The following is a 25,696-nucleotide window of genomic DNA, read 5'->3' as shown; positions in this document are numbered from 1 at the left end:
GTATATGTTAATGAGATTTAATTTAAATAGTTTTTGAAAAACAATAGCTCTGACGACTTCAAGGTATATATTTAAACAGTATACATTTTCAAAAGATAATTATCGATACTTTTAGAGCGTGTTGGGGGTAGTTTCATTCGCAATCTGGGAATGTGTCCGCCAACAAACATATTGCAGACAGCCTCAAAAACGGGTTATAAATTTGACTGTGGTGCAAAACATATGCAAAAATGTACACACATTGAATATCCAATACATATTATCAAGACCACAAGGAAGTGTTTTAAATGTAGGATAAAAACATCAAAGGTTCACTTTAAATACGTAATACATGCATATATGAAAACTACAGTCTTTTAAATACGGACAAAGTTCTACACAGCTGAGTATGTGTGGAACATAATATTCCTAAAAGTATTCATGGGGACACAGCAACAAATATAGTGTGTGAGATTTTATAACAGCATACAGATTAGGAGTAGGTGTGCCAGCCAAACAAATAATAACCTTGTGCTGTCTTCACTTTTGTATTTTCTGGAGCTGCAGGCATGTTGTAAAAGGCTCCATAAAGTTCAGACCTGAAACAAAAAACAAACAAATTACTTAAAATGAACATGTGAAGGAGAGATGCAGTGTGACTTTTAAATGTCTCTTTTTTTTTTAGTTCTTCTTCCTCTTTAAGTGAACAATAAAAACTGATTTGCACGTGCTTTTTTTTAAATGCAAATTACCCATGTTGGCTTCATGTGTCAAAACCAGTGTGTCCAATGAGTCAAAAGTGGTCCACGCTGCCCTCAGGTAAATGACTTATGACGTACCCGAGGTTGAGTTTTCCATAGGACACTCTGGTCAAGCGTACAGCTAATTTACTAGACATTATTCAGTGAGAACCACCCGACTGGACTGAAGACATATATTTTGCCCCTAAATACGAGAGGTCGGAGAAAAAATAGAGTCATACTGACTGAACTGCAGACACATATTCCACTGTATCAGGCAAGAGAGGATTTGACCTACTGAAAAACACACGCACACTGGGTATTTAGAAAAAAAAAAATTGCATTTATTTTTTTTAGATACGTTGATACAATTTATTCTTGTGCACGTTGGAGACTCCTAGTCTAGTGTGTCTTAAGGATTTAAATGGGGTTGAAGTCAGGTCTCTGTACGTGTCAGACAAGTTCTTCCACACCAAACTCATCCAAGCATGCCACTGTTCTGGGTCGGTCTTGAGGCAGGCATATACGAAGGGGCAGTCAGATATGTGAACGGGGCATCATATGTACATCCTCCTCCATCATGCTCCAGCCCTTTTTTCTGTGCTAATACAATAGTAACAGTGCCTTCTTCATATAATTTGGTTGTTAGCTACAGTATGGGCCTGATTTACTAAGATTCAAATACCACACACTAAACAGTATGGGCAATCTATAAAATAGTGTTTACTATTAGTGAGCATGTGATTTACTAAGGCTGTGTGTACAATTGTAAAGTGGTGCAGACTGTCTTATATAAATGACGATTTTGCATGTACTATATAATAAATGGGTTGTACTTGTATAGCGCTTTTCTACCTTTAAGGTACTCAAAGCGCTTTGACATTACTTCCACATTTACCCATTCACACACACATTCACACACTGATGGAGAGAGCTGCCATGCAAGGCGCCAACCAGCACCCATCAGGAGCAAGGGTGAAGTGTCTTGCTCAGGACACAACGGACGTGACGAAGGTGGTACTAGGTGGGATTTGAACCAGGGACACTCGGGTTGCGCACGGCCACTCTCCCACTGCGCCACGCCGTCCCTCAATATGGGGCATTATAACAGAGAAAGGCTGCACATTCATGTTATCATGCCTGTGGCGTATTGCTATGTTTTCAAACATGCAGGAGTATACTTAAGTATTTATTTTCATATAAGAAATACTTAAGTGATATATATATATATATATATATATATATATATATATATATATATATATATATATATATATATATATATATATATATACACACATTCTATGTGGAAAAAAAACTAATGTCATAAAAAAAAATATTAAACGACACCATAACGCATCAATGGAATTTGTTTTAATCAATCCCGAAATGTACTCTAACAGATATAAAATTATGTTGCTGAATAGATGATACTGTATTAATATATATTTTTTTCCTGACCATTCAAAAATGTTGAGACACACATGACGGTTGATTCTCATCAGTCCATTGCGTGTCTGTGCAGCGCAAGCACTGGTCCTGCGGCTGTGTGTGAAACTGTCAGTTTGCACAGTTACTAAATAAAACGCAAATTAGTGCTTGTAGAATGTTGATGAGTGTTGATGAATCACATTGCGCTTAATGAATAATTATTAATAATCATGCATTTTTTCCTCCCTGTTTTGTGGGCGTTTTGATGATCAGCGTATGTATTACATACAAATGAAGACCAAGATTCAGAATGGATTGCACGCCTTATTCTGCTCACTGAAGAGACGCAATCCACTATGCAGAAGTTTAGTAGATCATCTTTGCGTGTCCTATAAGGATTGCACATGATTTAGTACACAGAAACCTTTAGTAAAACAGGACCTGTGTGTCCAACTCCAACCTGGAGAAAAAGATTGCACTTTATCAGGCCTTTACCTTTACACATGTTCAACTTGAGTGTCTCACCCAAAGACTAAGCTCTTGCTGGGAGCTCTTAACCACAATAAGGTGGCAATCTCTCAGGGGGTAAATTAAAAAAATAAAAGTAAAATAAATAAAATAAAGTATCCTTCATCCACTTTTTATCAACCTGTGATGAGGTGGTGACTTGTCCAGGGTGTATCCCGCCTTCCGCCCGATTGGAGCTGAGATAGGCACCGCAATCCCAAAGGGAATAAGGGGTAGAAAATGGATGGATGGATGGCACTTTTTATCAACCATCAAATAGTTATCTTAATTGATGGCCTGATTCTTAAACTGAACCTTACGTAGGACTTCATACACAATAGTCAATATTTACAAAACTAAAAAGTACAGTAGTCTTACGAATAATACAAAAACATTCTTCTCAAAGTAGTTTGTTATCAACATTCTTCTCAAAGTAGTTTATCATCAAGTCAGTTGAATCATGCCTCAAAGTTTCTGAATTATTCACTTATTTACACAGAGAAACTTAACAGCACTGCCTACACTCTAAAAATAGTAATGTTTTTTTTCAAGTTGTGTTTTACTGTACCAACTAACCAAGAGACATCAGTTCCCTTGTTCTTTTAAATTGTATGTATTCAATTTTGTTCTCTGACCAGAAAGCATTTAAAAACTTGCAGCGTGAGGGAGTTCACGTTGACGCAAATAATGGTAGCTTACATATTCGTTTTCATCACCGTTTAAACAGGAAGAGCAACTGATGCTCTTTTCGACTAAACAGTTAATTTCGATGGAACAAACTGCACACAGCTTTAACTTAGTCTGTAGATGTCACAATCGATGGCATCATTTAGCGTAAAAAAAAAGTGTCCCCTTCACTTTCTCCCAGGTGTTCAAATATTATGACGATGGGTGTGGGTGTGTCTGTGTGCACGAGGACTTGCTGCGCTTGACACAGGTGATGGACAAAAAAGTAGGAAGATAAGTGTCGTAACTTGTCCCTTTTCAGCGGATTTCTCCACTACTGCGGATAAGTTTCTCAACCTGCCATATACACATTTTGTGGGTATATTAAAATGTATTTTCACAACCTCAAACATTTTGATTTGAGAGGGCAAGGCATTTGTTTGAGGAGGCTCTGCTCCCTCTTACCCTTACCTAAAACCGCCTCTGTTTATGTTGCTATGTAATCACTGTGTATTGAGGTATTAAAGGGCTCTTTCTTCGTTGAGCCTCAATTTTGCAAGAAGGAAAAGTGGGTAGTTTTATTTTTTAGCACTGTCTGCGGTATTGAAATTAGTTTTCACAGCAACATACACCATATTATAATCAGAGGTGGGTAGTAATGCGCTACATTTACTCCGTTACATTTACTTGAGTAACTTTTGGGATAAATTGTACTTCTACGAGTAGTTTTTATGCAACATACTTTTACTTGAGTATATTTATAGAGAAGTAACGCTACTTTTACTCCGTTCCATTTGTCTACATTCAGCTCGCTACTCGCTACTTTTTTTTATCGCTCTATTAATGTTTGTTTTGGTTAATGACAGAGCTTCAAAGTAGAATCTACGCATGCCTGCGTTTCACCAATCACATGCAGTCACTGGTGACGTTGGACCAATCAAACAGAGCCAGGCGGTCACGTGACCCGACTTAAACAAGTTAAAAATCTTATTCGGGTGTTACCATTTAATGGTCAATTGTACGGAATATGTACTGTACTGTGCAATCTAATAATAAAATGTTCAATCAATCAATCAAAAGTGTAAAGGAAAAAGACACTTTTTATTTCAACCGTACTTCCTGTCAAAAGCCTAAAGACTGATCGCACAGTTCCAGTCTTCACAATAAAAGTGCCGCTCCATCGCGCCTGCGCTAACAAAATAAGAGTCTCCGAAAGCCAGCGCAAACAAGCTAGCAAGCTACGGAGTTTGCCGCCAATGTATTTATTGTAAAGTGTATAAAAACGAATATGGAAGCTGGACAGATAAGATGCCAAAAACCAACGACTTTCATGTGGTATTAGACAGAAAAGAGGAACTTTTTTTCTCCTCCATTTGAAAACGTGGACGTCTGATTCCAATCAATGCAAGTCATCAAAATCAGGTAATAAACCAACTTATATTCTTGTCTTCATGAAAGATAGGAATGTATATGTTAAACATGCATGTATATTCATTAAAACAACAACATGTGAACAAAAACGGCAAAATAAATAAATATAAATTATATACTGTATATACAAATGTATGTATGCATATATATATGATATATGTGTGTATAAATGATATGTGTGTGTATGTATATGTATATATGAGGTAGATCACCTCGACTTGGTCATTTACTAAGTAATTGATAAACGTTGAAAAACTTATTGGGGTATTACCATTTAGTGGTCAATTGTACGGAATATGTACTGTACCGTACAATCTACTAATACAAGTTTTAATCAATCAATCAATGGTCAATTGTACGGAATATGTACTGTACTGTACAATCTACTAATACAAGTTTTAATCAATCAATCAATCAAATCAATGAATGCCTATTCAGGCTATGGTGCTGTTAAGTTATTGTGGCTCAATGTGCCATTTTTTAATTAAATTTTAATGTACTATTATTTAATATATATCATTGTTTTAGTTGCTTAAGAGATATTCCTGGCTCTGAATTTGCTCAATGCTATTTTTATGTTTTTGTGCATTATTTGTTGCCGTAATCAGGTTACTCATCAGTTACTCAGAACTTGAGTAGTTTTTTCACAACATACTTTTTACTTTTACTCAAGTAAATATTTGGGTGACTACTCCTTACTTTTACTTGAGTAATACATCTCTAAAGTCACAGTACTCTTACTTGAGTACAATTTCTGGCTACTCCACCCACCTCTGATTATAATGACTTAGAACACTGTTCAGCTAAGAAATATTTTGTGCGATGATAAAACACCCCCAAATTTTAAAATGTTTTTTAAGCATGCAAGCATATGCACAAATGTGTAGGAGTATGACAAATAAAGCTCATTGAAGATTCTCTCCAGTCTACCTAATGAAATATGCCCTCGAGAGGCAGGTCCTGAACACACTAACCACGCCAATATTGTGTATAGTAAAACAATACTGTTAGCAATACAAACAACACTTGGAGGAAAACATGGCAGTGAGTGGAAACAAAGACTAATTTAAAAAGACAAATTACCCATCATAGGAGTGCTGCAGTAATATAATCTTCATCTCAGGCGGAAGTTCCGCAACAAAGTTGAGGTGGTTGGGATCAATGGTTAGTTGAGAGAAGGCCTGTGGAAATTATTTTTGCAGTAAGAGTGTTGTTATCTACAGCATGTATTTGTTGAAAGGGCTTGTCAAAGAGAAATACAATAAATGGGGTGCAATTCCTAACTTAATGGAACTCGTTAAATTTTAAAAAATCATATTGTTTGGCCCTAAAAGTTTTTTTATAAAACTTGCATCACAAAACTGTTCATGTTTTGTGATGCAAAATAACTGAGGTAAAATATATTTGCAGCTGAGCCTCAGAGCAGTATCTGGGTTTGAAAATACATTTGGGGCAAAAGGGATAGCATCCCCAATAGCTCGTCCCACCTCAAGGGAACTTAACTATCTGGCTATGACAGAATCCATTAATCATTAGAAGCGAGGGTGGAAAGTGGGTGACCTGGTACCTTGGAGATACTGTTCAGGGAATGTTTCACTCCTTCCAGCATTCTCGTGGACCTCCCCTCTTCTGAGACATACAGTTTAGTGTGGAGGCTGAGTAGAGCTGCGAGCTGGGACACACTAGTGTCAACACAGGCTGAATTTAAGACTTCAGCCATTACATCAACAGCAAAAGCACTCTGGGGATAAAAAAAAACACACAAAATTAAAGTTGTCTATTACGTTAGGTTGGAATCAATGTAGGTACTGACATTTATCAATAAATCCCATTTAATAATTTTTTGGGTGAAAATGCACACAAAGATATATTTTTTTGATGCACAGAAGCTTACCTGAAACAAGGCTAGGTATTGACCAGTCAGTTCATGATTTGACTGGCCATGACACTGCAGCATACTAAGAGAGGCATTGCTTAGGATGGAAGCAGACAACTTGTGCTGAAGACATAGAGCAATAGCTTCAGACAATACTTTGCTGGCCTGGGCCAAAAGCTGCTTAGCTTTATGTCTCCTACGCTGCATGACATAGAGACATAGGCAACACATTTATACACAATGCAATCTTGGTGTTCTATTCTATAGTTGTAACCCCTCTAATTCTCAACATAGGGGACACAATTAAGTAAAAGATATACAAAAATAGGATCCAAACTGAATTGACTAAAAAGCCTGTGCCGAAATGACGATAAATAAAATAGCTTGATGTGAATTTAGAAAAAGCCTGTCTCCATACTACAAAACCCAAAACCAGTGAAGTTGGCATGTTGTGTAATTCGTAAATAAAAACAGAATACAATAATTTGTAAATCCTTTTCAACTTATATTCAATTGAATATACCAAAGGGGATAAGTGGTAGGAAATGGATGAATGGATGGATACTGCAAAAAAAAGATATTTAAGGTTCGAACTGAGAAACAATTTTTTTTTTTTTTGCAAATAATCATTAAATTTGAATTTAATAGCAGCAACACATTGCTAAGAAGTTGGCACAGGGGCATTTTTACCACTGTGTTACATGGTCTTTCCTTTTTAACAACACAATAGTAAACGTTTGGAAACTGAGGAGACCCATTTTTTAAGCTTTTCAGGTGGAATTATTTTCTATTCTTGCATTATATACAGCTTAAGTTGTTCAACAGTCTGGGGTCTCTGTTGTCGTAAAACTAGCGCCACACATTTTCAATGGGAGAAAGGTCTGGATTATAGGCAGGCCAGTCTAGTACCGGCCCTCTTTTACTACGAAGCCACGCTGTTGTAACATGTGGCTTGACATTGTCTTGCTGAAATTAGCAGGGCCATCCATGATAACATTGCTTGGATGGCAAAATATGTTGCTCCAAAACCTGTATCTACTTTTCAGCATTAATGGTGCCTTCACAGATGTGTAAGTTACCCATGCCTTGGGCACTAGTACACACCCATACCATCACAGATGATGGCTTTTGAACTTTGCGCCATAACAATCTGGATGGTTCTTTTCCTCCAATGTCCGCAGTTTCCCCAAAAAATTTAAATGTGAACTCGTCAGACCACAGAACACTTTTCCACATTGCATCAGTCCATCTTGGAGGAGCTCGGGCACAGCGAAGCCGGCGTCGTTTATGGGTGTGATTGATAAATGGCTTTGGCTTTGCACCGTAAGTGAATAAGTGAATTATATTTATACAGCGCTTTTCTCTAGTGACTCAAAGCGCTTTACATAGTGAAACCCAATATCTAAGTTACATTTAAAGCAGTGTGGGTGGCACTGGGAGCAGGTGGGTAAAGTGTCTTGCCCAAGGACACAACGGCAGTGACTAGGATGGCGGAAGCGGGAATCGAACCTGCAACCCTCAAGTTGCTGGCACGGCCACTCTACCAACCGAGCTATACCGCTATACAGTAGAGTTTTAACTTGCACTTACATGTGTAGCGCCAAACTGTAGTTATTGATAGTGGTTTTCTGAAGTGTTCCTGAGCCCATGTGGTGATATCCTTTACACACAGATGTCGGTTTTTGATGGAGTACCGCCTGAGGGATCAAAGGTCACAGCCTTGCCGCTTACGTGCAGTGATCGTTACAGATTCTCTGAACCTTTTGATGATATTACAGACGGTCGATGGTGAAATACCTAAATTTCTTGCAGTAGCTCTTTGAGAAATGTTGTTCTTAAACTGTTCAACAATTTACTCACGCATTTGTTCACAAAGTAGTGACCCTCACCCCATTCTTGTTTGTGGATGACAGAGCATTTCATGGAAGCTTCTTTTTATACCCAATTGTGGCACCCACCTGTTCTCAATTAGCCTGTTCACTTGTGGGATGTTCCAAATAAGTGTTTGATGAGCTCTCCTCAACTTTCTGAGTCTTTTTTTCCACTTGTGCCAGCTTTTTTTAAACATGTTGCAAGAATCAAAATTCAAATGAGCTAATATTTGCAAAAAATAACAAAGTTTTCCAGTTTGAACGTTATCTTGTTTTTGCAGTGTATTTAATAGAATTTAGGTTGAAAAAGATTAGTAAATCATTGCATTCTGTTTTTATTTACGATTTACACAATGTGCCAACTTCACTGGTTTTGAGTTTTGTATATCTATATATATAGAATGATGATAGAATGAGGACCGGTCTGGGGTGTAATCTGCCCTTGGCATCAAACCCCGGACATGCGTATTTGAATACAAGTGCATCAGTAGATCAGCTTTAAATTGCTGCAGTTTAGGGAACTTTTGAAGAGCATCAGATTTGACCTTGTATCTATTAAATTGGATTTTGATGTATTTTAACCTGCGCTGTCAAAATAAAGCGTTAACTAATGTGATTAATCACAAAATATATTGCATTATTCATGAAAACACACATTCTGACAAATAATTGCATGTGTGTTAAAATATTGGGGTCTTAAGCAAATTTTAATATTGCAAACGAGCAATCACCTGTGACTAATCATGATTAAGCCAAATTCCAAAATGTGATTAATCTGATTTAAAAAAATCATTTGAAAGCCCAAATTTTACCAAACTTGGTCAAAGTTTGAAAACCTTTTTAGTGAACACAAAGAATTCTGGGTAGGCCTGTATACGCAACAACAAAAAAAAGTAGTGGCTTAAACTCGATGGTTTGGAAAAACAAAAGGTTTTTCATTAGAAACGAGCATCTTGCTAAAACTAACACTGTGAAATATGCCACGCTGCTGTCAAGTAGACTGAAAGCATAACTGACCAACGTCAAAGAGTCCTATTTGAATCTGGATGTGTCATAATCAGGATGTAAATTGCATCTAATCAAATTGCCAGTTGATGAAGAGGTTTCTTAAATGTATCAGATTGTTACTTGTGAATCGAGATTATACCATGTCAGCAGTGTTGGGCAGCAACAAACTCTTGTTGCCTTATTTGTATTTGACTTTATTAAATGTTTGGGTCGGATTTTATTAAACAAAACCCATTTTTTTAGGTATTATAGGCATTTATCACAGCTATTTATATTTTTTTTTATATAGAAGAATGTAGTAAATCATACAACTGGCACTTCATTTTATTAAAAAGTATTGATTTTTAATCGGGAATAGTTTTGAATCAGGAATCGAATCTGAATCGAATCGTTACCCCTAAGAATCCAATAGAATAGAATCACACTAGTGATTACACTTAAACACCAGTGTATTCATATGTGATAATAGCAATAATAATAATCCAAGTACTCCTTTAAAACGCATTAAGCTTTTTTCAAATTAGTATTTTTTACCATTGCAAATGGAAGCTCAATATCCTTTAATTACCTAAATAAATAAACAAAACCTTTTCAAATAACTTTTTGTCAATCTCTGTTAGCAGAAATTGTACTTCCATTTTTTTGTTGTTATCACTTTCCAACAAATTTGGCATTCTGGGTTGTGTCTTGTTGTCTTTCAATAAACATGCTCAGGTGATGCAGAAAGTGAACTCTCTTGTAACCACATAACTGTAATATTTTTCAGTTTAAACATAAGTTATGTCTTGTGTAAATAAAATCATGGCCCATGTAATTGGTAAGACTTTAAGTTCACATTTGTTTACGTGGACCCCGACATAAACAAGTTGAAAGACTTAATCGGGTGTTAGTATTTAGTGGTCAATTGTACGGAATATGTACTGTACTGTGCATTCTACTAATAAATGTTTCAATCAATCAATCAATACACTTTAAAGACCATCTTTACTTTTTTGGAATTCAGGTTGTAATAACAGCAAACTGTAATAAATAATAGAGAAGAAATAGTGGACTGGAGATACCTGATATATTGGGAATGACAATTAAGAGCAAAAACATGATCATAACCTTTTCAGCTCTCAAATTTTTGGGGTGGGCTTTTAAAAAGTTTTATTTGGCTCCTTTTGTGACTACTTTGCAGACACTAGTTGAGGTCCTTAATGATGGGTCTGCTGAAAACAGTGGATACATACTTATAAACGTGGTAAAACAAACACACCCCACTGACCAACCAGAGAACATTGGGATTGTCCTGGAAGGCCAGATGGTATTGCGGGTTATGGACAACATTTCCTTAGCTGCCGCCTTGTTGTTTGGCCTAATGTATGCCTTGGATCTCAACTATCTTCCTGAGCATATATATATATATATATATATATATATATATATATATATATATATATATATATATATATATCGAGCACTATTCTCTGGATAATCCAATCAAGACATATATATATATATATAAGTGTATACTGTATATATATTTTATATATATACTTCTAAATTTATATCCATCCATCCATCCATTTCTACCGCTTATTCCCTTTGGGGTAGCTGGTGCCTATCTCAGCTACAATTAGGCGGAAGGCGGGGTACACCCTGGACAAGTCCCATATATATATATATCTATATATATATATATATATAGATATATATATATACTGTATATATATTCTATATATACTTCTAAATGTATATATAATTTAGATTTCTAAATACTCATCAGTACTGACAATATGTTGTAAGTTAAATGATAAATAAAGAAATGGGTTGTACTTGTATAGCACTTTTCTACCGTACTCAAAGCGCTTTGACACTACTTCCACATTTACCCATTCACACACACATTCACACACTGATGGAGGGAGCTGCCATGCAAGGCGCTAACCAGCACCCATCAGGATTAAGGGTGAAGTGTCTTGCTCAGAACACAACGGACGTGACGAGGTTGGTACTCGGTGGGGATCGAGCCAGGGACCCTCGGATTGCGCACGGCCACTCTGTCACTGTGCCACACCGTGGAAAAGTTTTAACATAACAGTTGCATTGTTTAAAAAGAAAATGCTGATTAATTTTCAAAAATGTTGTAGGTAAAATGATCTAAAGGGGAGTATTGGAATATAGAATTTATACAGTAATCAAGCATTGTTTAAATGATTTAATAATGTGACACTCACTAAAGCAGGTTAGGTCAATGCAACACAACAATACTATTTGTACTTAACATAAAAATATGTTACTTTAATTAGTAAAAATAAAAATAACATGTTCCTTTAATTAGTGAAAAGGGTATGTAGTAAACATGAAAGAAACGAGTTTACATTGTAAAATCATGTTCATCTTATGAAAAATAACTCAGTTTACTGTACATGATTTTAGTATGTGCAACCGATGTACATACCATTTTAATGTAAATCCAACAGACTTATTTTTTTCAGTGTAAGAACTTGAAGTGTACGAATAGGAAAATAATTTAATTTTGTTTGACTCTGTTCCCCAGTCAGGAAAATATGTTTACTTAAAATATGTTCAGTTTTTATTGGTATCCGTTCATTTAAAGGTGTCTCGTTTTGTGAGAAAATTTTTTTTGCACTTTTCCTTAGCCAGGTTATTGTCATAATGTATCCTGTTCTGAAAAGTCTTCATTAGAGTATATATAATTGGGTTTATTTATCATTATTATTGTTTTACTGATTTTTGTTTGAATTGATTTCTGTGTTTCTTCCCTCATTTTGTACATGGTATGCAACTTAAAAGAAATGTTGAAAAGCCTGACAGAGGAAATGTTTCTATTTTTTGTTTGTTACAGCATTTTTTCTCTTGTTTGGTGGAAAGTTGTACACTAAGTTATACATGTATATATATGTAGCAGGTTACTTTTGCCATGTAGCTTGCTACAATTCTCATTGGGATAGCTTCCTCTGTAGATTAACTACATTTAATCGATAGTAACTAGTAGCTCAGCTCACTACATTTTCGGAGAAGCTTGCCCGTCGGTGTGTGCAAGGTAGACAATAGTAGGGAGGGACCAGAGATGCCCATTTTTATGACATATTTTAAATAGGATAAAATCCAATCTGCATTTTCTTAGAATATATAACAAATTGGACAAAGTTATATTTCTAACAAAGACAAATCATTATTTCTTCTAGATTTTCCAGAACAAAAATTTTAAAAGAAATTCAAAAGATTTTGAAATAAGATTTAAATTTGATTCGAAAGATTTTCTAGATTTGCCAGAATATTTTTGGGAATTTTAATCATAATAAGTTTGGAGAAATATTTCACAAATATTCTACGTCGAAAAAACAGAAGCTAAAATGAAGAATGAAATTAAAATGTATTTATTATTCTTTACAATAATAATAAAAAAAAAAAAATACTTGAACATTGATTTAAATTGTCAGGAAAGAAGAGGAAGGAATTTAAAAGGGAAAAAGGTATATGTGTTTAAAAATCCTAAAATAATTTTTAAGGTTGTATTTATTCTCTAAAATTGTCTTTCTGAAAGTTATAAGAAGCAAAGTAGAAAAAATAAATGAACACCAAGTCTTTAAAATATTTTCTTGGATTTTCAATTCTATTTGAGTTTTGTCTCTCTTAGAATTAAAAATGTCGAGCAAAGCGAGACCAGCTTGCTAGTAAATAAATAACATTTAAAAACTAAAGGCAGCTTACTGGTAAGTGCTGCTATTTGAGCTATTTTTAGAACAGGCCAGCGGGCTACTCATCTGGTCCTTATGGGCGGCCTGGTGCCCGCGGGCACCGCGTTGGTGACCCCTGCTCTAGAGACTCAGAGTACAAAGTGAAATCAAAGCATCTTTAAGATACATTTAAACCAGTATGGGTGGCACTGGGAGCAGGTGGGGAAAGTGTCTTGCCCAAGAACACAACAGCAGTGACTAGGATAGTGGAAGCGGGAATCAAATCTTGAAACCTCAAGTTGCTGACACGGCCGCTCTACCAACCGAGCCACACCGCCCTTAGTGCATCAGATGTCTCAGCTGAGATTTGTATTTTGAGAACTTGGAAGCATGTCCAGACAATGACCTCTAGGGTATTTGACGTCGGAGGTGAACATTCATAAAATCCCAGATTGAATGAGTCAGGAGTGACAGGGTCACTTAAAATGAGGTTTGTACCTGCAGCTCAGCTATTTTGGCAGAGGTAATCTTTGACTCCTCGCTGTTTAAAGTGCTGTCTTTATCTTTCCCTGAAGGATGTTCCTCCAAAGTGTTGGGGTCACACAAACCATCCTGTGACAGAGAAGGATTTCAAGATCATGTTACACTAATATGCAGTCTAAAACCTGATGTAAATTATGACATTATTTATTCCTCTTTACTCACAAAAACTTAGCTTTTCACCATGTGAGCGTCTATGACCCCATTTTTAATGCAACGTTGCTATGCTTCACCAACATTTTCTGGTGCAAACGTTTTTGGCAATGTGATATTTTCTACCTGGATATCTTTGTCCCAGAGATATGATATAAAACCAGGGTCTTCTTGCACAGCCATCAGTCTTAAGGTTTTACCCATCAGACTCAAGCACTGCGCTCTCAGCTCCATACTGTCTATGGAACAGGAGCTCACTGCAGCCAGCTGGCCCAACGCCCTCTGACCCAATGTGCTGCCCACATTCATCCACTCCTGCATAGGACACAAGGGAGAATTGGTGGTCAAGGGAGTATGTAGAGCTGAGCAAAGAAGGTGAGTCAGATAGAAGGGTTTGGTTGGTTAGTGTCGTTTTAATTCAAGTTGCAATGTAATAAATCATATATTTTAAGTTTTTATTACAGCATGTCTGAAAAGATGTAGGAGAAGCAGAGTTTATGTAATTCTACCCCTTTTCGTATCATAGCAATTTTTTACACATTTTTTTTTACTCCATTTGCACCACTACAGTGAGTAGATAAAATAGTCAATACAAAAAATAACAGACAATGAGTAACTACATGATTATTAGATACATAAATACAGTTTGATGAAAGATTCAAGATATTTGTCAAGGTTCTTCTTCATTGTACTTGGTAAACAATTTGCGTTTGAACAGTTCCTCAAACTGGAACATATTAGTATACCATACTCAGTTTTACTTATTTGCTTAATCCCTTCCATAATTTAATCCCACATACTGATATGCTGAATGTTTTAAGAGTTGTACGTGCATACACATTTTTGTTATTTAGATTTTTCTCTTAAGGCTATATTTCTCCTCTTTAATGAGAATAATTATAGTACATTCTTGCGTGGCAGGTTATAATTTTCTTTGTGCATACTTTTAGTTGTTTGCAAATGCACCTTGTAATATTTTTGATTTAATAAATAAAGAGTTAGAATATTCTCTATGTCCAACCTTATGTATTATTCAAACTGACCTCTTTTGTAACACGGTTTGTGAATAAAGTGCACTTTTGTAGTTGTTTCCCCATCCATCCATTTTCTACCGATTGTCCCTTTTGGGGTCGCCAGAGGTGCTAGAGCCTATCTCAGCTGCATTCGGACGGAAGGAGGTGTATACCCTGGACAAGTTGCCACCTCATCGCAGGGCCAACACAGATAGACTGACAACATTCACACTCACATTCACACACTAGGGCCAATTTACTGTTGCCAATCAACCTATCCCCAGATTTATTTTAATTTTGTTAATTGCCTATGTTAGATCCATATACACTTTAGCAGCACAGTTTAACATATATTGCATTGGCAAACTCTTCCGTTATTTCTATTAATGCCATTGATGTTGAAATGTTGACTCTGTATCCGTGTTGGTTGTCTGCAAGTGTTCCACTTATATTCATTAATTTTTCATTAATTTTAGAAAAGTGTGAAAGTAAGGAAACAGGTCTATAGTTTGTAAACTGTTTTTTGTCTCGAGTCTTATAAATTGGTACCACTTTTTCTCTTTTCATTGTGTTTGCTTGATAGAAATGATAGGCTACCAATACACATTAAAAGTTCTAAAATATCTTCAATTACATTTTAATAGTTCCCATATCCATTCCATTACAATCAGTTGAGGCCTTGGATATACATTTAGAGGTATTCACAATTTTGATAATTTCCTATTTTGTCGTGTCCGTGAGAAACATTGAGTTGGGATTTCTGTCTATAGTGTCATTCAAGTCCTCAACTGATTTGGGATCTGGAATCCTTTCCTTGAAATTTGGTCCAATATTTTTTACGTAAGTATTAGGGGTGACTGTAAAACCCCAAATAGAGATAAGGATTGTCACACTTGACACTGCAATACCATTAAACAAAAGCTAAATTATAGCCATTCACTTCTCAGTAAACATATATAATAGTATATATTTCTTTGAGTGTGACTGAAGTAACAATGAGAGTCTAAATATACTTCCTCTCACATCTTGATGGTTTCTTTCATCTTTTAAATATGTTTATATTGAATGAACAATTTTTTATTACAAACCCCGCTTCCATATGAGTTGGGAAATTGTGTTCGATGTAAATATAAACGGAATACAATGATTTGCAAATCCTTTTCAACCCACATTCAATTGAATGCACTACAAAGAAAATAAATTTGATGTTCAAACTCATGAACTATTTTTTTGCAAATAATAATTAACTTAGAATTTCATGGCTGCAACATGTGCCAAAGTAGTTGGGAAAGGGCAAATTCACCTCTATGTTACATCACCTTTTCTTTTAACAACACTCAATAAACGTTTGGGAACTGAGAAAACTAATTGTTGAAGCTTTGAAAGTGGAATTCTTTACCATTCTTGCTTGAAGTACAGCTTAAGTTGTTCAACAGTCGTCGTCGTATTTTACGCTTCATAATGCGCCACACATTTTCGATGGGAGACATGTCTGGACTGCAGGCGGGCCAGGAAAGTACCCGCACTCTTTTACTACGAAGCCACGCTGTTGTAACACGTGGCTTGGCATTGTTTTGCTAAATAAGCTGGGGCGTCCAAGATAACGTTGCTTGGATGACAACATATGTTGTTCCAAAACCTGTATGGACCTGTCAGCATTTATGGTGTCTTCACAGATGTGTAAGTCACCCATGCCTTGGGCACTACTACACCCCCATACCATCACAGATGCTGGCTTTTGAACTCTGCGCCTATAACAATCCGGATGGTTATTTTCCTCTTTGTTCCGGAGGACACCACGTCCACAGTTGCCAGATATAATTTGAAATGTGGACTCGTCAGACCACAGAACACTTTTCCACTTTGCATCAGTCCATCTTAGACAAGCTCAGGCCCAGCGAAGCTGGCGGCGTTCCTGGGTGTTGTTGATAAATGGCTTTCGCTTTGTATAGTAGAGTTTTAACTTGCACTTACAGATGTAGCGACCAACTGCAGTTACTGACAGTGGTTTTATGAAGTGTTCCTGAGCCCATCTGGTGATATCCTTTACACACTGATGTCAGTTTTTGATGCAGTACCGCCTGAGGGCTCAAAAGTCTGTAATATCATCGCTTACATGCAGTGATTTCTCCAGATTCTCTGAACCTTTCGATGATTTTACGGACCGTAGATGGTAACATTTCTAAATTCCTTGCAATAGCTCATTGAGAAATGTTGTTCTAAAACTGTTCGACAATTTGCTTACAAATCGGTGACCCTCACTCCACCCTTGTTTGAGAATTACTTAGCATTTCATTGAAGCTGCTTTTTAACCCAATCATGGCAGGCACCTGTTCCCAATTAGCCTGCACACCTGTGGGATGTTCCAAATGAGTGTTTGATGGGCATTCCTTAACTTTATCAGTATTTATTGCCACCTTTCCCAACTTTTTGTCACGTGTTGCTGGCATCAAATTCTAAAGTTAAAGATTATTGGAAAAAAAAAATGTTTTGTCGGATTGAACATCAAATATGTTGTCTTTGTAGCATATTCAACTGAATATGGGTTGAAAATGATTTGCAAATCATTGTATTCCGTTTATATTTACATCTAAAACAATTTCCCAACTCATATGGAAACAGGGTTTGTAAAAGTATTGGCCAATACTATTGCGATTGCCTTATTCTTCTTTTTAAATGTGTTCCCTGGCAAAAGTGTTCAGTGTTCTTACCTCCAACAAGGACAAGAGCAAATGTTTTTCCACAAGTGTTGTTTGGTGGGCAGGATTACACAAAAACTACAGCAAAGATTTACAACAAACGTTGGGTAGGTGCATAGTAGGATCCAAATCAATGTTTATTGGAGAAAAATGTGGCTCAAAAGAGTTTTCTCTTAGTCCCTGTTTTTGTCAACTAAATTGTCAACCCCCATGATGCAAACAGTTAATTAGTTTACTATACACTCTGCCACACATCTAACACACAAGGCTATGTAAATTCCATACTACACATTATTTTGTAGAGCTAGTTAGGTAGCAAGGAGGAATTATTATTATTACATTTGGGTGGGGGGCTATATAAAGGTGAGGCTTAAGTTAAGGAAACAAATATTTAATTTTGTGAGGATAGAGACAATCCTGCAATATGATCACCGTGCGACCCTATATATAAGACGGCAAACATAATTTCTACCTCCAAGTCACAGAAGTTTGGCCTTGGGAGATCTGCAGTTTACTTTAGAATGTGCAAGAGTAGAATGCCATCTAGTGGTTGTTCTAACCTGTTCAATAGAGTTGGGTTCAGGTATACTTCGCATAAAATCCTCAATTGCTATCTCAGCGATTGTCTTGTCCTTTGCCCGGGCTCGGTTTAGCAGTTCTTCACAGTGTTCTTCTTGTATTGCCAAGCAAACCTCTGTTAGGGTGAGCCGCATGCGCAGCATTGTCCATTTGGGTGACAATAAAACTCCACAATTCTGGCAAAAAAGGTCAACATGACAAACAAAAAACACAACAGAAAGAGTGCACAAAGCAAAGGTCATGAATAAATATGAGAGCTACACACTTTGTATGCTAATCAGTAGCATGTAAATAGCAAACCAAGGTAAATTAGTATTGAGTGAACACATCTGGAGCCTTATTGTACACAGAGTGTCAGGCATACTTAAATGTTTTATACTTATATTTATACTATAGATTGTTTTACTTTATTATTGGCATGGAATATTGTAACATTAGTTAGAGGCAGTTAAGCTGACTTCTTGATTTTATGTGAATTGATACATAGTAGGCTACTAATGATGGAAATCGGTCAGTACATTTAAAAGTACTGAATTTGATACTTATCCCTAATATAGTACAAGCAAATTATAAGTGCAGCGCGTATGTGCACCACTGGTAATGGTAATGGTTTTAGTTCATTTCGAACATGAATACAGGATGCAATTTCAACATGTCTGAAAAAGGAGTATTGAAGCAGAGCATCTTTAACCTTGTCCCTTTTCAGTTTGACAGTGAAAACATTTAACTTTCCTTGCTCAGTTTGTACCACCGACCAGTTGTATATGATTAAAAAGAAAAAACACAGGATGGATGCATGGATTACTTGTTTTTTGGACTGTGAAAGGATTAAATTCAACTTGTGTTACAGCAAAATTAAGTTTTTAAGGTGTGCATGCTTCACACAAATCAGATTTTAGTGTGTTTTTTTAAATTGTTTTCTTAGTTGTTAGAATTTATTTTCATATGAAATGTGGAAAAATTCTGGGGACACCGGTTGTAATTTTAAATAGCTTTGCGGCCAATTGTTGTAACACTATGCAGAACTTTACATGTTATTACATATTAGAGGGTTGAGTTCAACAAATACTTTGGCCGCTAAAGAATGAAGGCCAAGATTGACCAAGGTAGCAGCACCCTCTACTGAGAGCATAGCGTTATCACCATGCCTCTCAGACAGCTGAGTCCACACAGAACAGGGATTTCATCAGAAACCCAATTCTACTAGGATCTACAGCAGGTGTGAGGGTTGTTCATTCAATCACTTTTTTTATGATTCTATCAAGATGTAAATCAAAGAAGCAACCGGTGTTCTGCTTGGCCATCCCTGCTTCTCAAGCTCTCGCACATGCTCATAAATATTGTATAGTGTCTGCAAAATATTTCGATTCTATCATCTATCTGGCGTTGACACAACGATACAGCAATGAAAGCTTTATCTGCTTCTTTTAGAATATTGCTAAATTTGTGATATGTGACATAAAGAGAACATATGCCTTTGATTAGGTCCAATTTCCCCTTGAAATTGTGTGACACAGCACAGGATTCAACAGTTATTGACTACCTAATGCAGCTAATTGGATAATTAAGGGGGCAGTCAAAAACAGACTCTATATGTTGGTTTCTCTCTCTTTTCAAACAAATCTTACCTCTCACAAATGAGAATATTAAAATGAGTAGAAATGTAAAAGAGCAAATGAATACTTAAGACTCTTGAAACAAATTTTAATTAACCCGGGTGGGAAATATGTGCGGTTGACTTACCTCATCTTCCAGGTGGAGGTAGTTATGAGCATTCAGTACCAGACGTTCTTGATCTGAGATGGCTAACTGCATGCAGGAAAGTCCATCAAGCAAAAAGCGCTGCTTTTCTTTGTTGTCTGTAGCCATGTCAGCCAGGAATCTTCAGAAGGATGATGATGGTTAGGGGTTCGTCAGGGGAACACAATATGTAAAAGGGTGAAATAAGTTTGGGAGAAGGTTATGGTTGTAAGGAAACCTCTAACAAGTGTTTTACTTTGACTTTTTATGCATTATTATTTGCAGGTTTAAGGTGGGGAAATAATTACAGTATTTGATCTGGATTCTGTCTTCTCACAGAGGAGAGACAGATGAAACAAGAAAAAAAACTATAAAATGATTTGATAACAATAAATATTGATTGACTAAAATAAGCATTTGATCCTTATCTGGGTCTTATCTGACAAGATCACATTCTCAGAAACCTTCTCTAAATGATTCAGTTGTTCATTGGCCAGATTCAGGCAGGCATGTCTGTGCGCTTTCTTGAGCAGAGGGACCAGGCGGGCACCTCGGTATCTAATGAATTTCAGCAAAGTGTGTTACCAATGGTTTTCTTTGTGACTGTGGTCCCATCGCTGTTAAAATTATTAACAAGCTTTGATAATGTTATCCATCATCATTACCATCTTTACCCCACAATGTGAGATTGTGCATGGAGCTATAGAGCGAGGGCAGTTGACTATTTTCATCCATTTTCAAATTGTGATGTGTCCTTCAGATTCTTGCTGGAGCGACAAGACTTCATAGGCAAAAAAAGAAAATTTATCGGATCATATGGATCTAGTTTTTTGCTGGATGTTAGTGGATAAAAAACTTATTTAATTCAACCGAATACAAAAAATGTTTAACTTTTATTACATGTTTTAGATTATGTCTGTCTCTGGTAAACTAAATGTACAATAATTGGTTAATGTCTTTGTCAAGGGGTAAACATTCAAACAAAATCAGTAAGGGTTCTAATAATCAGTTGCCTCACTGTACATATAAAAGCTAATCAACCAGTGCACATAATAACTAATAATAACGTAATATTATGGGGAATAAATGCAGCCAATAGAATATCTTACAATTGTGCTAAATTTGGAAACCGATACAGTTGTCCCTCAACTTATGTGCTTAATGCTTCTGTGACAGAACTCCTAACTCAAAACATTTGTATCTCAAATCATCTGATCAATCAATTTAATCGGTGCTTGCCCCTTTAAATAACCATAATTTTAACATGCAACATGCTTTTTAAAAAGGAAAAAGAAACTTTTAGATAACAAAAAATATTGTATATAAAACAATACAGTAGATTGTCTAATGACTCCTTTAGCTTTATGGAGTGATGTATTAATAATTTACAGCAATTACCTTGGAAAGGGAAATTTTCCAGTAAGCTGCTTCCCCATCAACATTTTTAGGGATAGTGTACATGTGTACGCAATTAGATAATATTTTATCGTCCTTGGCTGGTGCTTTTTTACTTTACTCATTTTGCTTCAGTCAGCTTGTGAGCAGTGGTACGCTCAAATTAGTTTGCCAAGTTGGCTACACACGGTCATGTTTTTGGATGATTTCTTTCTTTAATTCAATAAACATCATCCACTTCTTCTCAGCACTGTTTTTCATACTAACTTTCTTCCCTACTATTGTTGGAAAAACAAAGTTAAGTAATTTTTTTTAGCTATAGACTAATGCTAGCGAGTAAGACGAGATGTTGTGGTTAGATTTTACGGGGTTCACTGTGGCATTCCCTATGCCAACTAAAGCAAAATATGCTTGTATTTCAAATATCAAATTCAACTTAAAGCATTCGCAATTAGCCAAAACACAGCTCCTATCTCAAAATACGTTGGGACATGGTAAAGTTGAGGTACCGCTGCAAAACAAAAAATAGTTCCATCTTGATACAGGTATACACAATTTATTTTTTTACCTGCATTTATTGTAAATCTTTGCAATTAATTTTCATCTGCCTATACAAGTCATTGCGGCAATACCATACAGAATCTGGAGTAACTTCAGCATCACTCACCTCAGACCATGCATGCACTCTTCATTGCTCTTTGCAGCATGCTCCATGTAGGTAAGTTGAGCAAAAACCTTTGCGCATTGTTTCAGTGTCTCGCAAGCAGTTATCAGCATATGAACTTCCTCTGTGCAATGTACATCTCCAGGATCCTTGCCAGAAATGGCACGTATACACTCAATGGCACCCCTGTAACACAGCACAAATGACATTATGAGATGTGTTAGCTGATGTCATTACATTGTAGATCTCTACAACACAGCCTAGGGTTTTAGAACTGCAGCCCCTTTAAATAGATGGGCATATGTAATTGCAATGAATAGATGGATATTAGACATTTTCTTTAAAAAGGGCAACTGAACTACTTGGCAGGCTGCATAAGGGAATTACCTCATTTCTAATGATGTAATTAAAAAGGTAATCCCTGGTACTCGGTTTATCCGTTGCTCCAGAACAATTTTTAGAGCCTCACAGCCTTGCTTTACAATTTGATCAATCTGTTTAAAAAAAATATTGTGATTATGTGCAAACTTAGGAAAATTAAAGTCTAAAACTCTTAACTGTATGATATTTACCTTTGCTTGTGCATCTTTCTGTCTCTGACCTACTACAGCAGTGATCTTTGTGAGAGTGAATTTGTACCAGAAGTGCTCGTCCCCACCTAATGCTTGGGCCTTGTCCAGAAGATAAAGAGCCTGTGCATAGTTATATTCGTCACTAGCCAGAACAGCCACATTGAGGAAGATTCTTGCCATTACTGTCTTGTCTTCAAATTCCTAAAACGCAATTTGATCAAACACAGGAAATGAACTTCACCACATCGTCATGAGTCATCAACAAAAAAACAAACATTTCCAATATACTACTCACTGATGCTACCAACTGGGCTTCGGCTAGAAGCTGCCTGGCTCCTTGAAACAGCCCCATTCCCAGGCAGACCTCAGCTTTGTCTACCCAAATATCCAGACTGAACAAATTCCTCTTTTGTAGATGTGGTTCAGACATTTCATTCGCTCCAGCTTTCTTTAAAAGCACACAATTATAACCATTGTTTCAGTTTATACTGTACAAAATTCAAAAAGGCATATTTGACAATACGGGGAAAATCCCACTACATTTACTCCATTTTTTTCAAACTACGTAAACATTCTTAATTGTGGCAACGATACCAAGTACTTCCATTTTTTCAGTTTATACTGTACAAAATTCAAAAAGGCATATTTGACAATATCGGGAAAAAAACCAATACATTCACTCCAATTTTTTCAAACTACGTAAACATTCTTAATTGTGGCAACGATAACAAGTACCTTTAACCTTATTTGGTATGTATGGTGTGGTGTGGAATGATTCATTTGTTTCAGACATGCTTTAACAAGTTACATTAATGAACATCAAATTGATACATTTGTGCAAATTGACATGTCTGAAAAAGAGTAAAAAGCACAACTTATTTAATCCTACCCTTTCTCCATGTGTATTACGGATAATGTATTCACACCATTACTTGTGCAGTATGAATGACAAGCAAATAATAAAAAATATGATTATAAATGCCTTATTGGTGATGATTAGTGGATGAAATGTGTATCTTTGTCAGCTCCATCAAAGTGTTTGTGAGTTTTGTCTTTCGCTTCCTTGGAGTTTATAATGTCATCTTTGTCCTCACATTTTTTTTTTCTTAGGGTCATCACTGTTTCTGACTTTGTTGAATGTTATGTAACAATGAAGCAGATTTGTATCTTTTGTTATTTTTTAAGTAAAAAACAAAGAAACAAAAAAAAAAAAAAGGCTCACCTGATTGCATGGGTTGCAGAGGCTTCTTCTCTCCCGTAAAAGAGTAATTGCTCTGTGGCACCTATAGTCATGGTTATCATTTGCTGAAGATTAATGAGGCTGGTTTTACAACAACAGACAAATCTTTAGTTGTACAACACTTACATACCCAATTTGTTCTTGTTCTGGTAGTTTAATCAGATTCAAGAGATTATCGTGATACGGGGAGTGTGTCTCCATGCCAAGCTGACTGCAAGTCCTCACTATTCTAATCAGGTAAGAAGAGAAGCAATGTGGAGGCCATGCATTACTGTAAGTATTGTGAGCAACTAAATACAGCAAGTTTTAAAAAATCCTATCCCCTATGTTAATCTTGTTTCAGACATAACGTTTGCCTTTTGACACATATGATCACCATTCTTTCATATTCTATGACCTAGCCTGTTTAGGGTTACAGGTGAGCTGGAACCATCCTATCCGCTGATTTCAGGCGAGAGTTGGAGTGCACCCTGGAGGGGTTGCCAACAACGTTTCCTCTAAGGTACGCACCTGTACCTTAGAGGGAACCTGTACCCACACTGCTCATGCGTCCTTTGCGCACGGCAAATCTAGGCCGCGCACAAAATCGAATAAAAGATAAGCGCATAACAGTGTGCACGTCTGCCGTCGCTCACATTTTCACCACTGAATGCTCAAGGAGTTTTGGCTTTTGCTCACACATATGAAAAATTGGAGGGAAAATTGGTTGCCAGTCAATCACAGGGTACCATTAAACCTTCCATCCATCCATCCATCCATCCATCCATTTTCTACCGCTTATTCCCTTTGGGGTTGCGGGGGGCGTTGGTGCCTATCTCAGCTACAATCGGGCGGAAGGCGCCGTACACCCTGGACAAGTCGCCACCTCATCACAGGGCCAACACATTAAACACATTACCATTAAACATATTCAAATATATTTTGACAAACCACTAATGTGTCAGTATTTCTACCTGAGTCGATAGAGGTCAGAGAGGCTCTTCCTCTCCAAAAGGTCACAAGCCAATGTCTCAGCTAGATGCAGTATCGGCAGTGTCAGGTGACTGAGTGAAAGTGAGTGGAGCTCCGTTTCCAGTAGGTTAAGATAATACAAGCTCTGGTCCTAAAGCAAATTACAAAACAAACAAAAAAAACTTTGAAAATACTTTGTATTGCTCAGTTGTGTCACCCCTGTCTGAATCACAAGATCACAAGCCATTTGCAGTGTACTTCTTCGGACCTAAATCAATATGAGAAAACGTATAACATAGCAGAAACACTTGTGGAGAAAGTAGCCTTACCTGCTTTGGAATGCTATGAATATTGATGCATTGGGGGTTATAGTTGGTTTTGAAAATGTAACGGACCTGATCAGGACAAGCGTATTTAACCCAATAATCCAGATTAGCAGTAAGTGTTGGATCCAAGACAGTTTTGGGTTTCACCTCTGCGGGGGGCGGCTGGATAAGCAGATGACACACAAAAGAAAAAAGTGTTACGAGAACAAACACTTTAATGGAAACGATATTCTGCAAATCCACCGAATAATTAAAAAAACTATTAATCTTTCACTTTTTTGCCTTTGCCCTTTTCTTTTTTTGTCACAGCAGTTGTGGGGGAATGAGATGACTGAGATCTTGCAAGCTCATTGGACGTCACAGTCATTGACACCTGCAGAGAGAAAGAGAGAGAGAGAGAGAGAGAGCAATAGAGAGAGAGAGAGCGAGAAAGACAGAGTTTACTTTTCAACTGCAAATCATATTGCACACATATATATATATATATATATACATATATATATGTATATATATATATATATATATATATATATATATATATATATATATATATATATATATATATGTGTGTGTGTGTGATGGGACACAAGTAGGAGATTTTATTTTTTTATGTTTCATTGCCATGCATG

General features: G+C 36.5%; 1 protein-coding gene across 3 annotated transcripts in view; it reads right to left on the bottom strand.

The window, feature by feature from the left end:
• The window catches only part of LOC133559272 (cilia- and flagella-associated protein 46), a 113,605-nt gene that overhangs the window by 26,749 nt on the left and 61,160 nt on the right, over positions 1–25,696 (bottom strand). For 2 of the 3 annotated variants that reach the window (XM_061910879.1, XM_061910880.1), the window contains exons 31-47: positions 25,342–25,440; positions 25,071–25,229; positions 24,744–24,892; positions 23,921–24,019; positions 23,773–23,833; positions 22,846–22,998; positions 22,551–22,751; positions 22,366–22,472; positions 21,982–22,164; positions 19,923–20,061; positions 18,161–18,355; positions 14,015–14,203; positions 13,694–13,807; positions 6,649–6,831; positions 6,322–6,495; positions 5,838–5,935; positions 508–578 (exon numbers count right to left, since the gene is read on the bottom strand). In XM_061910879.1, the coding sequence (XP_061766863.1) occupies positions 508–578; positions 5,838–5,935; positions 6,322–6,495; positions 6,649–6,831; positions 13,694–13,807; positions 14,015–14,203; positions 18,161–18,355; positions 19,923–20,061; positions 21,982–22,164; positions 22,366–22,472; positions 22,551–22,751; positions 22,846–22,998; positions 23,773–23,833; positions 23,921–24,019; positions 24,744–24,892; positions 25,071–25,229; positions 25,342–25,440 (2,374 nt within the window). The remainder of the gene's footprint in view (positions 1–507; positions 579–5,837; positions 5,936–6,321; positions 6,496–6,648; positions 6,832–13,693; positions 13,808–14,014; positions 14,204–18,160; positions 18,356–19,922; positions 20,062–21,981; positions 22,165–22,365; positions 22,473–22,550; positions 22,752–22,845; positions 22,999–23,772; positions 23,834–23,920; positions 24,020–24,743; positions 24,893–25,070; positions 25,230–25,341; positions 25,441–25,696) is intronic. The other variant, XR_009808131.1, reaches the window with a different exon arrangement.

Source organism: Nerophis ophidion, linkage group LG09 (assembly GCF_033978795.1).
Source record: "Nerophis ophidion isolate RoL-2023_Sa linkage group LG09, RoL_Noph_v1.0, whole genome shotgun sequence".
NCBI classification, from domain to species: domain Eukaryota; kingdom Metazoa; phylum Chordata; class Actinopteri; order Syngnathiformes; family Syngnathidae; genus Nerophis; species Nerophis ophidion.
This window is presented reverse-complemented; position numbering and strand designations above follow the sequence as displayed.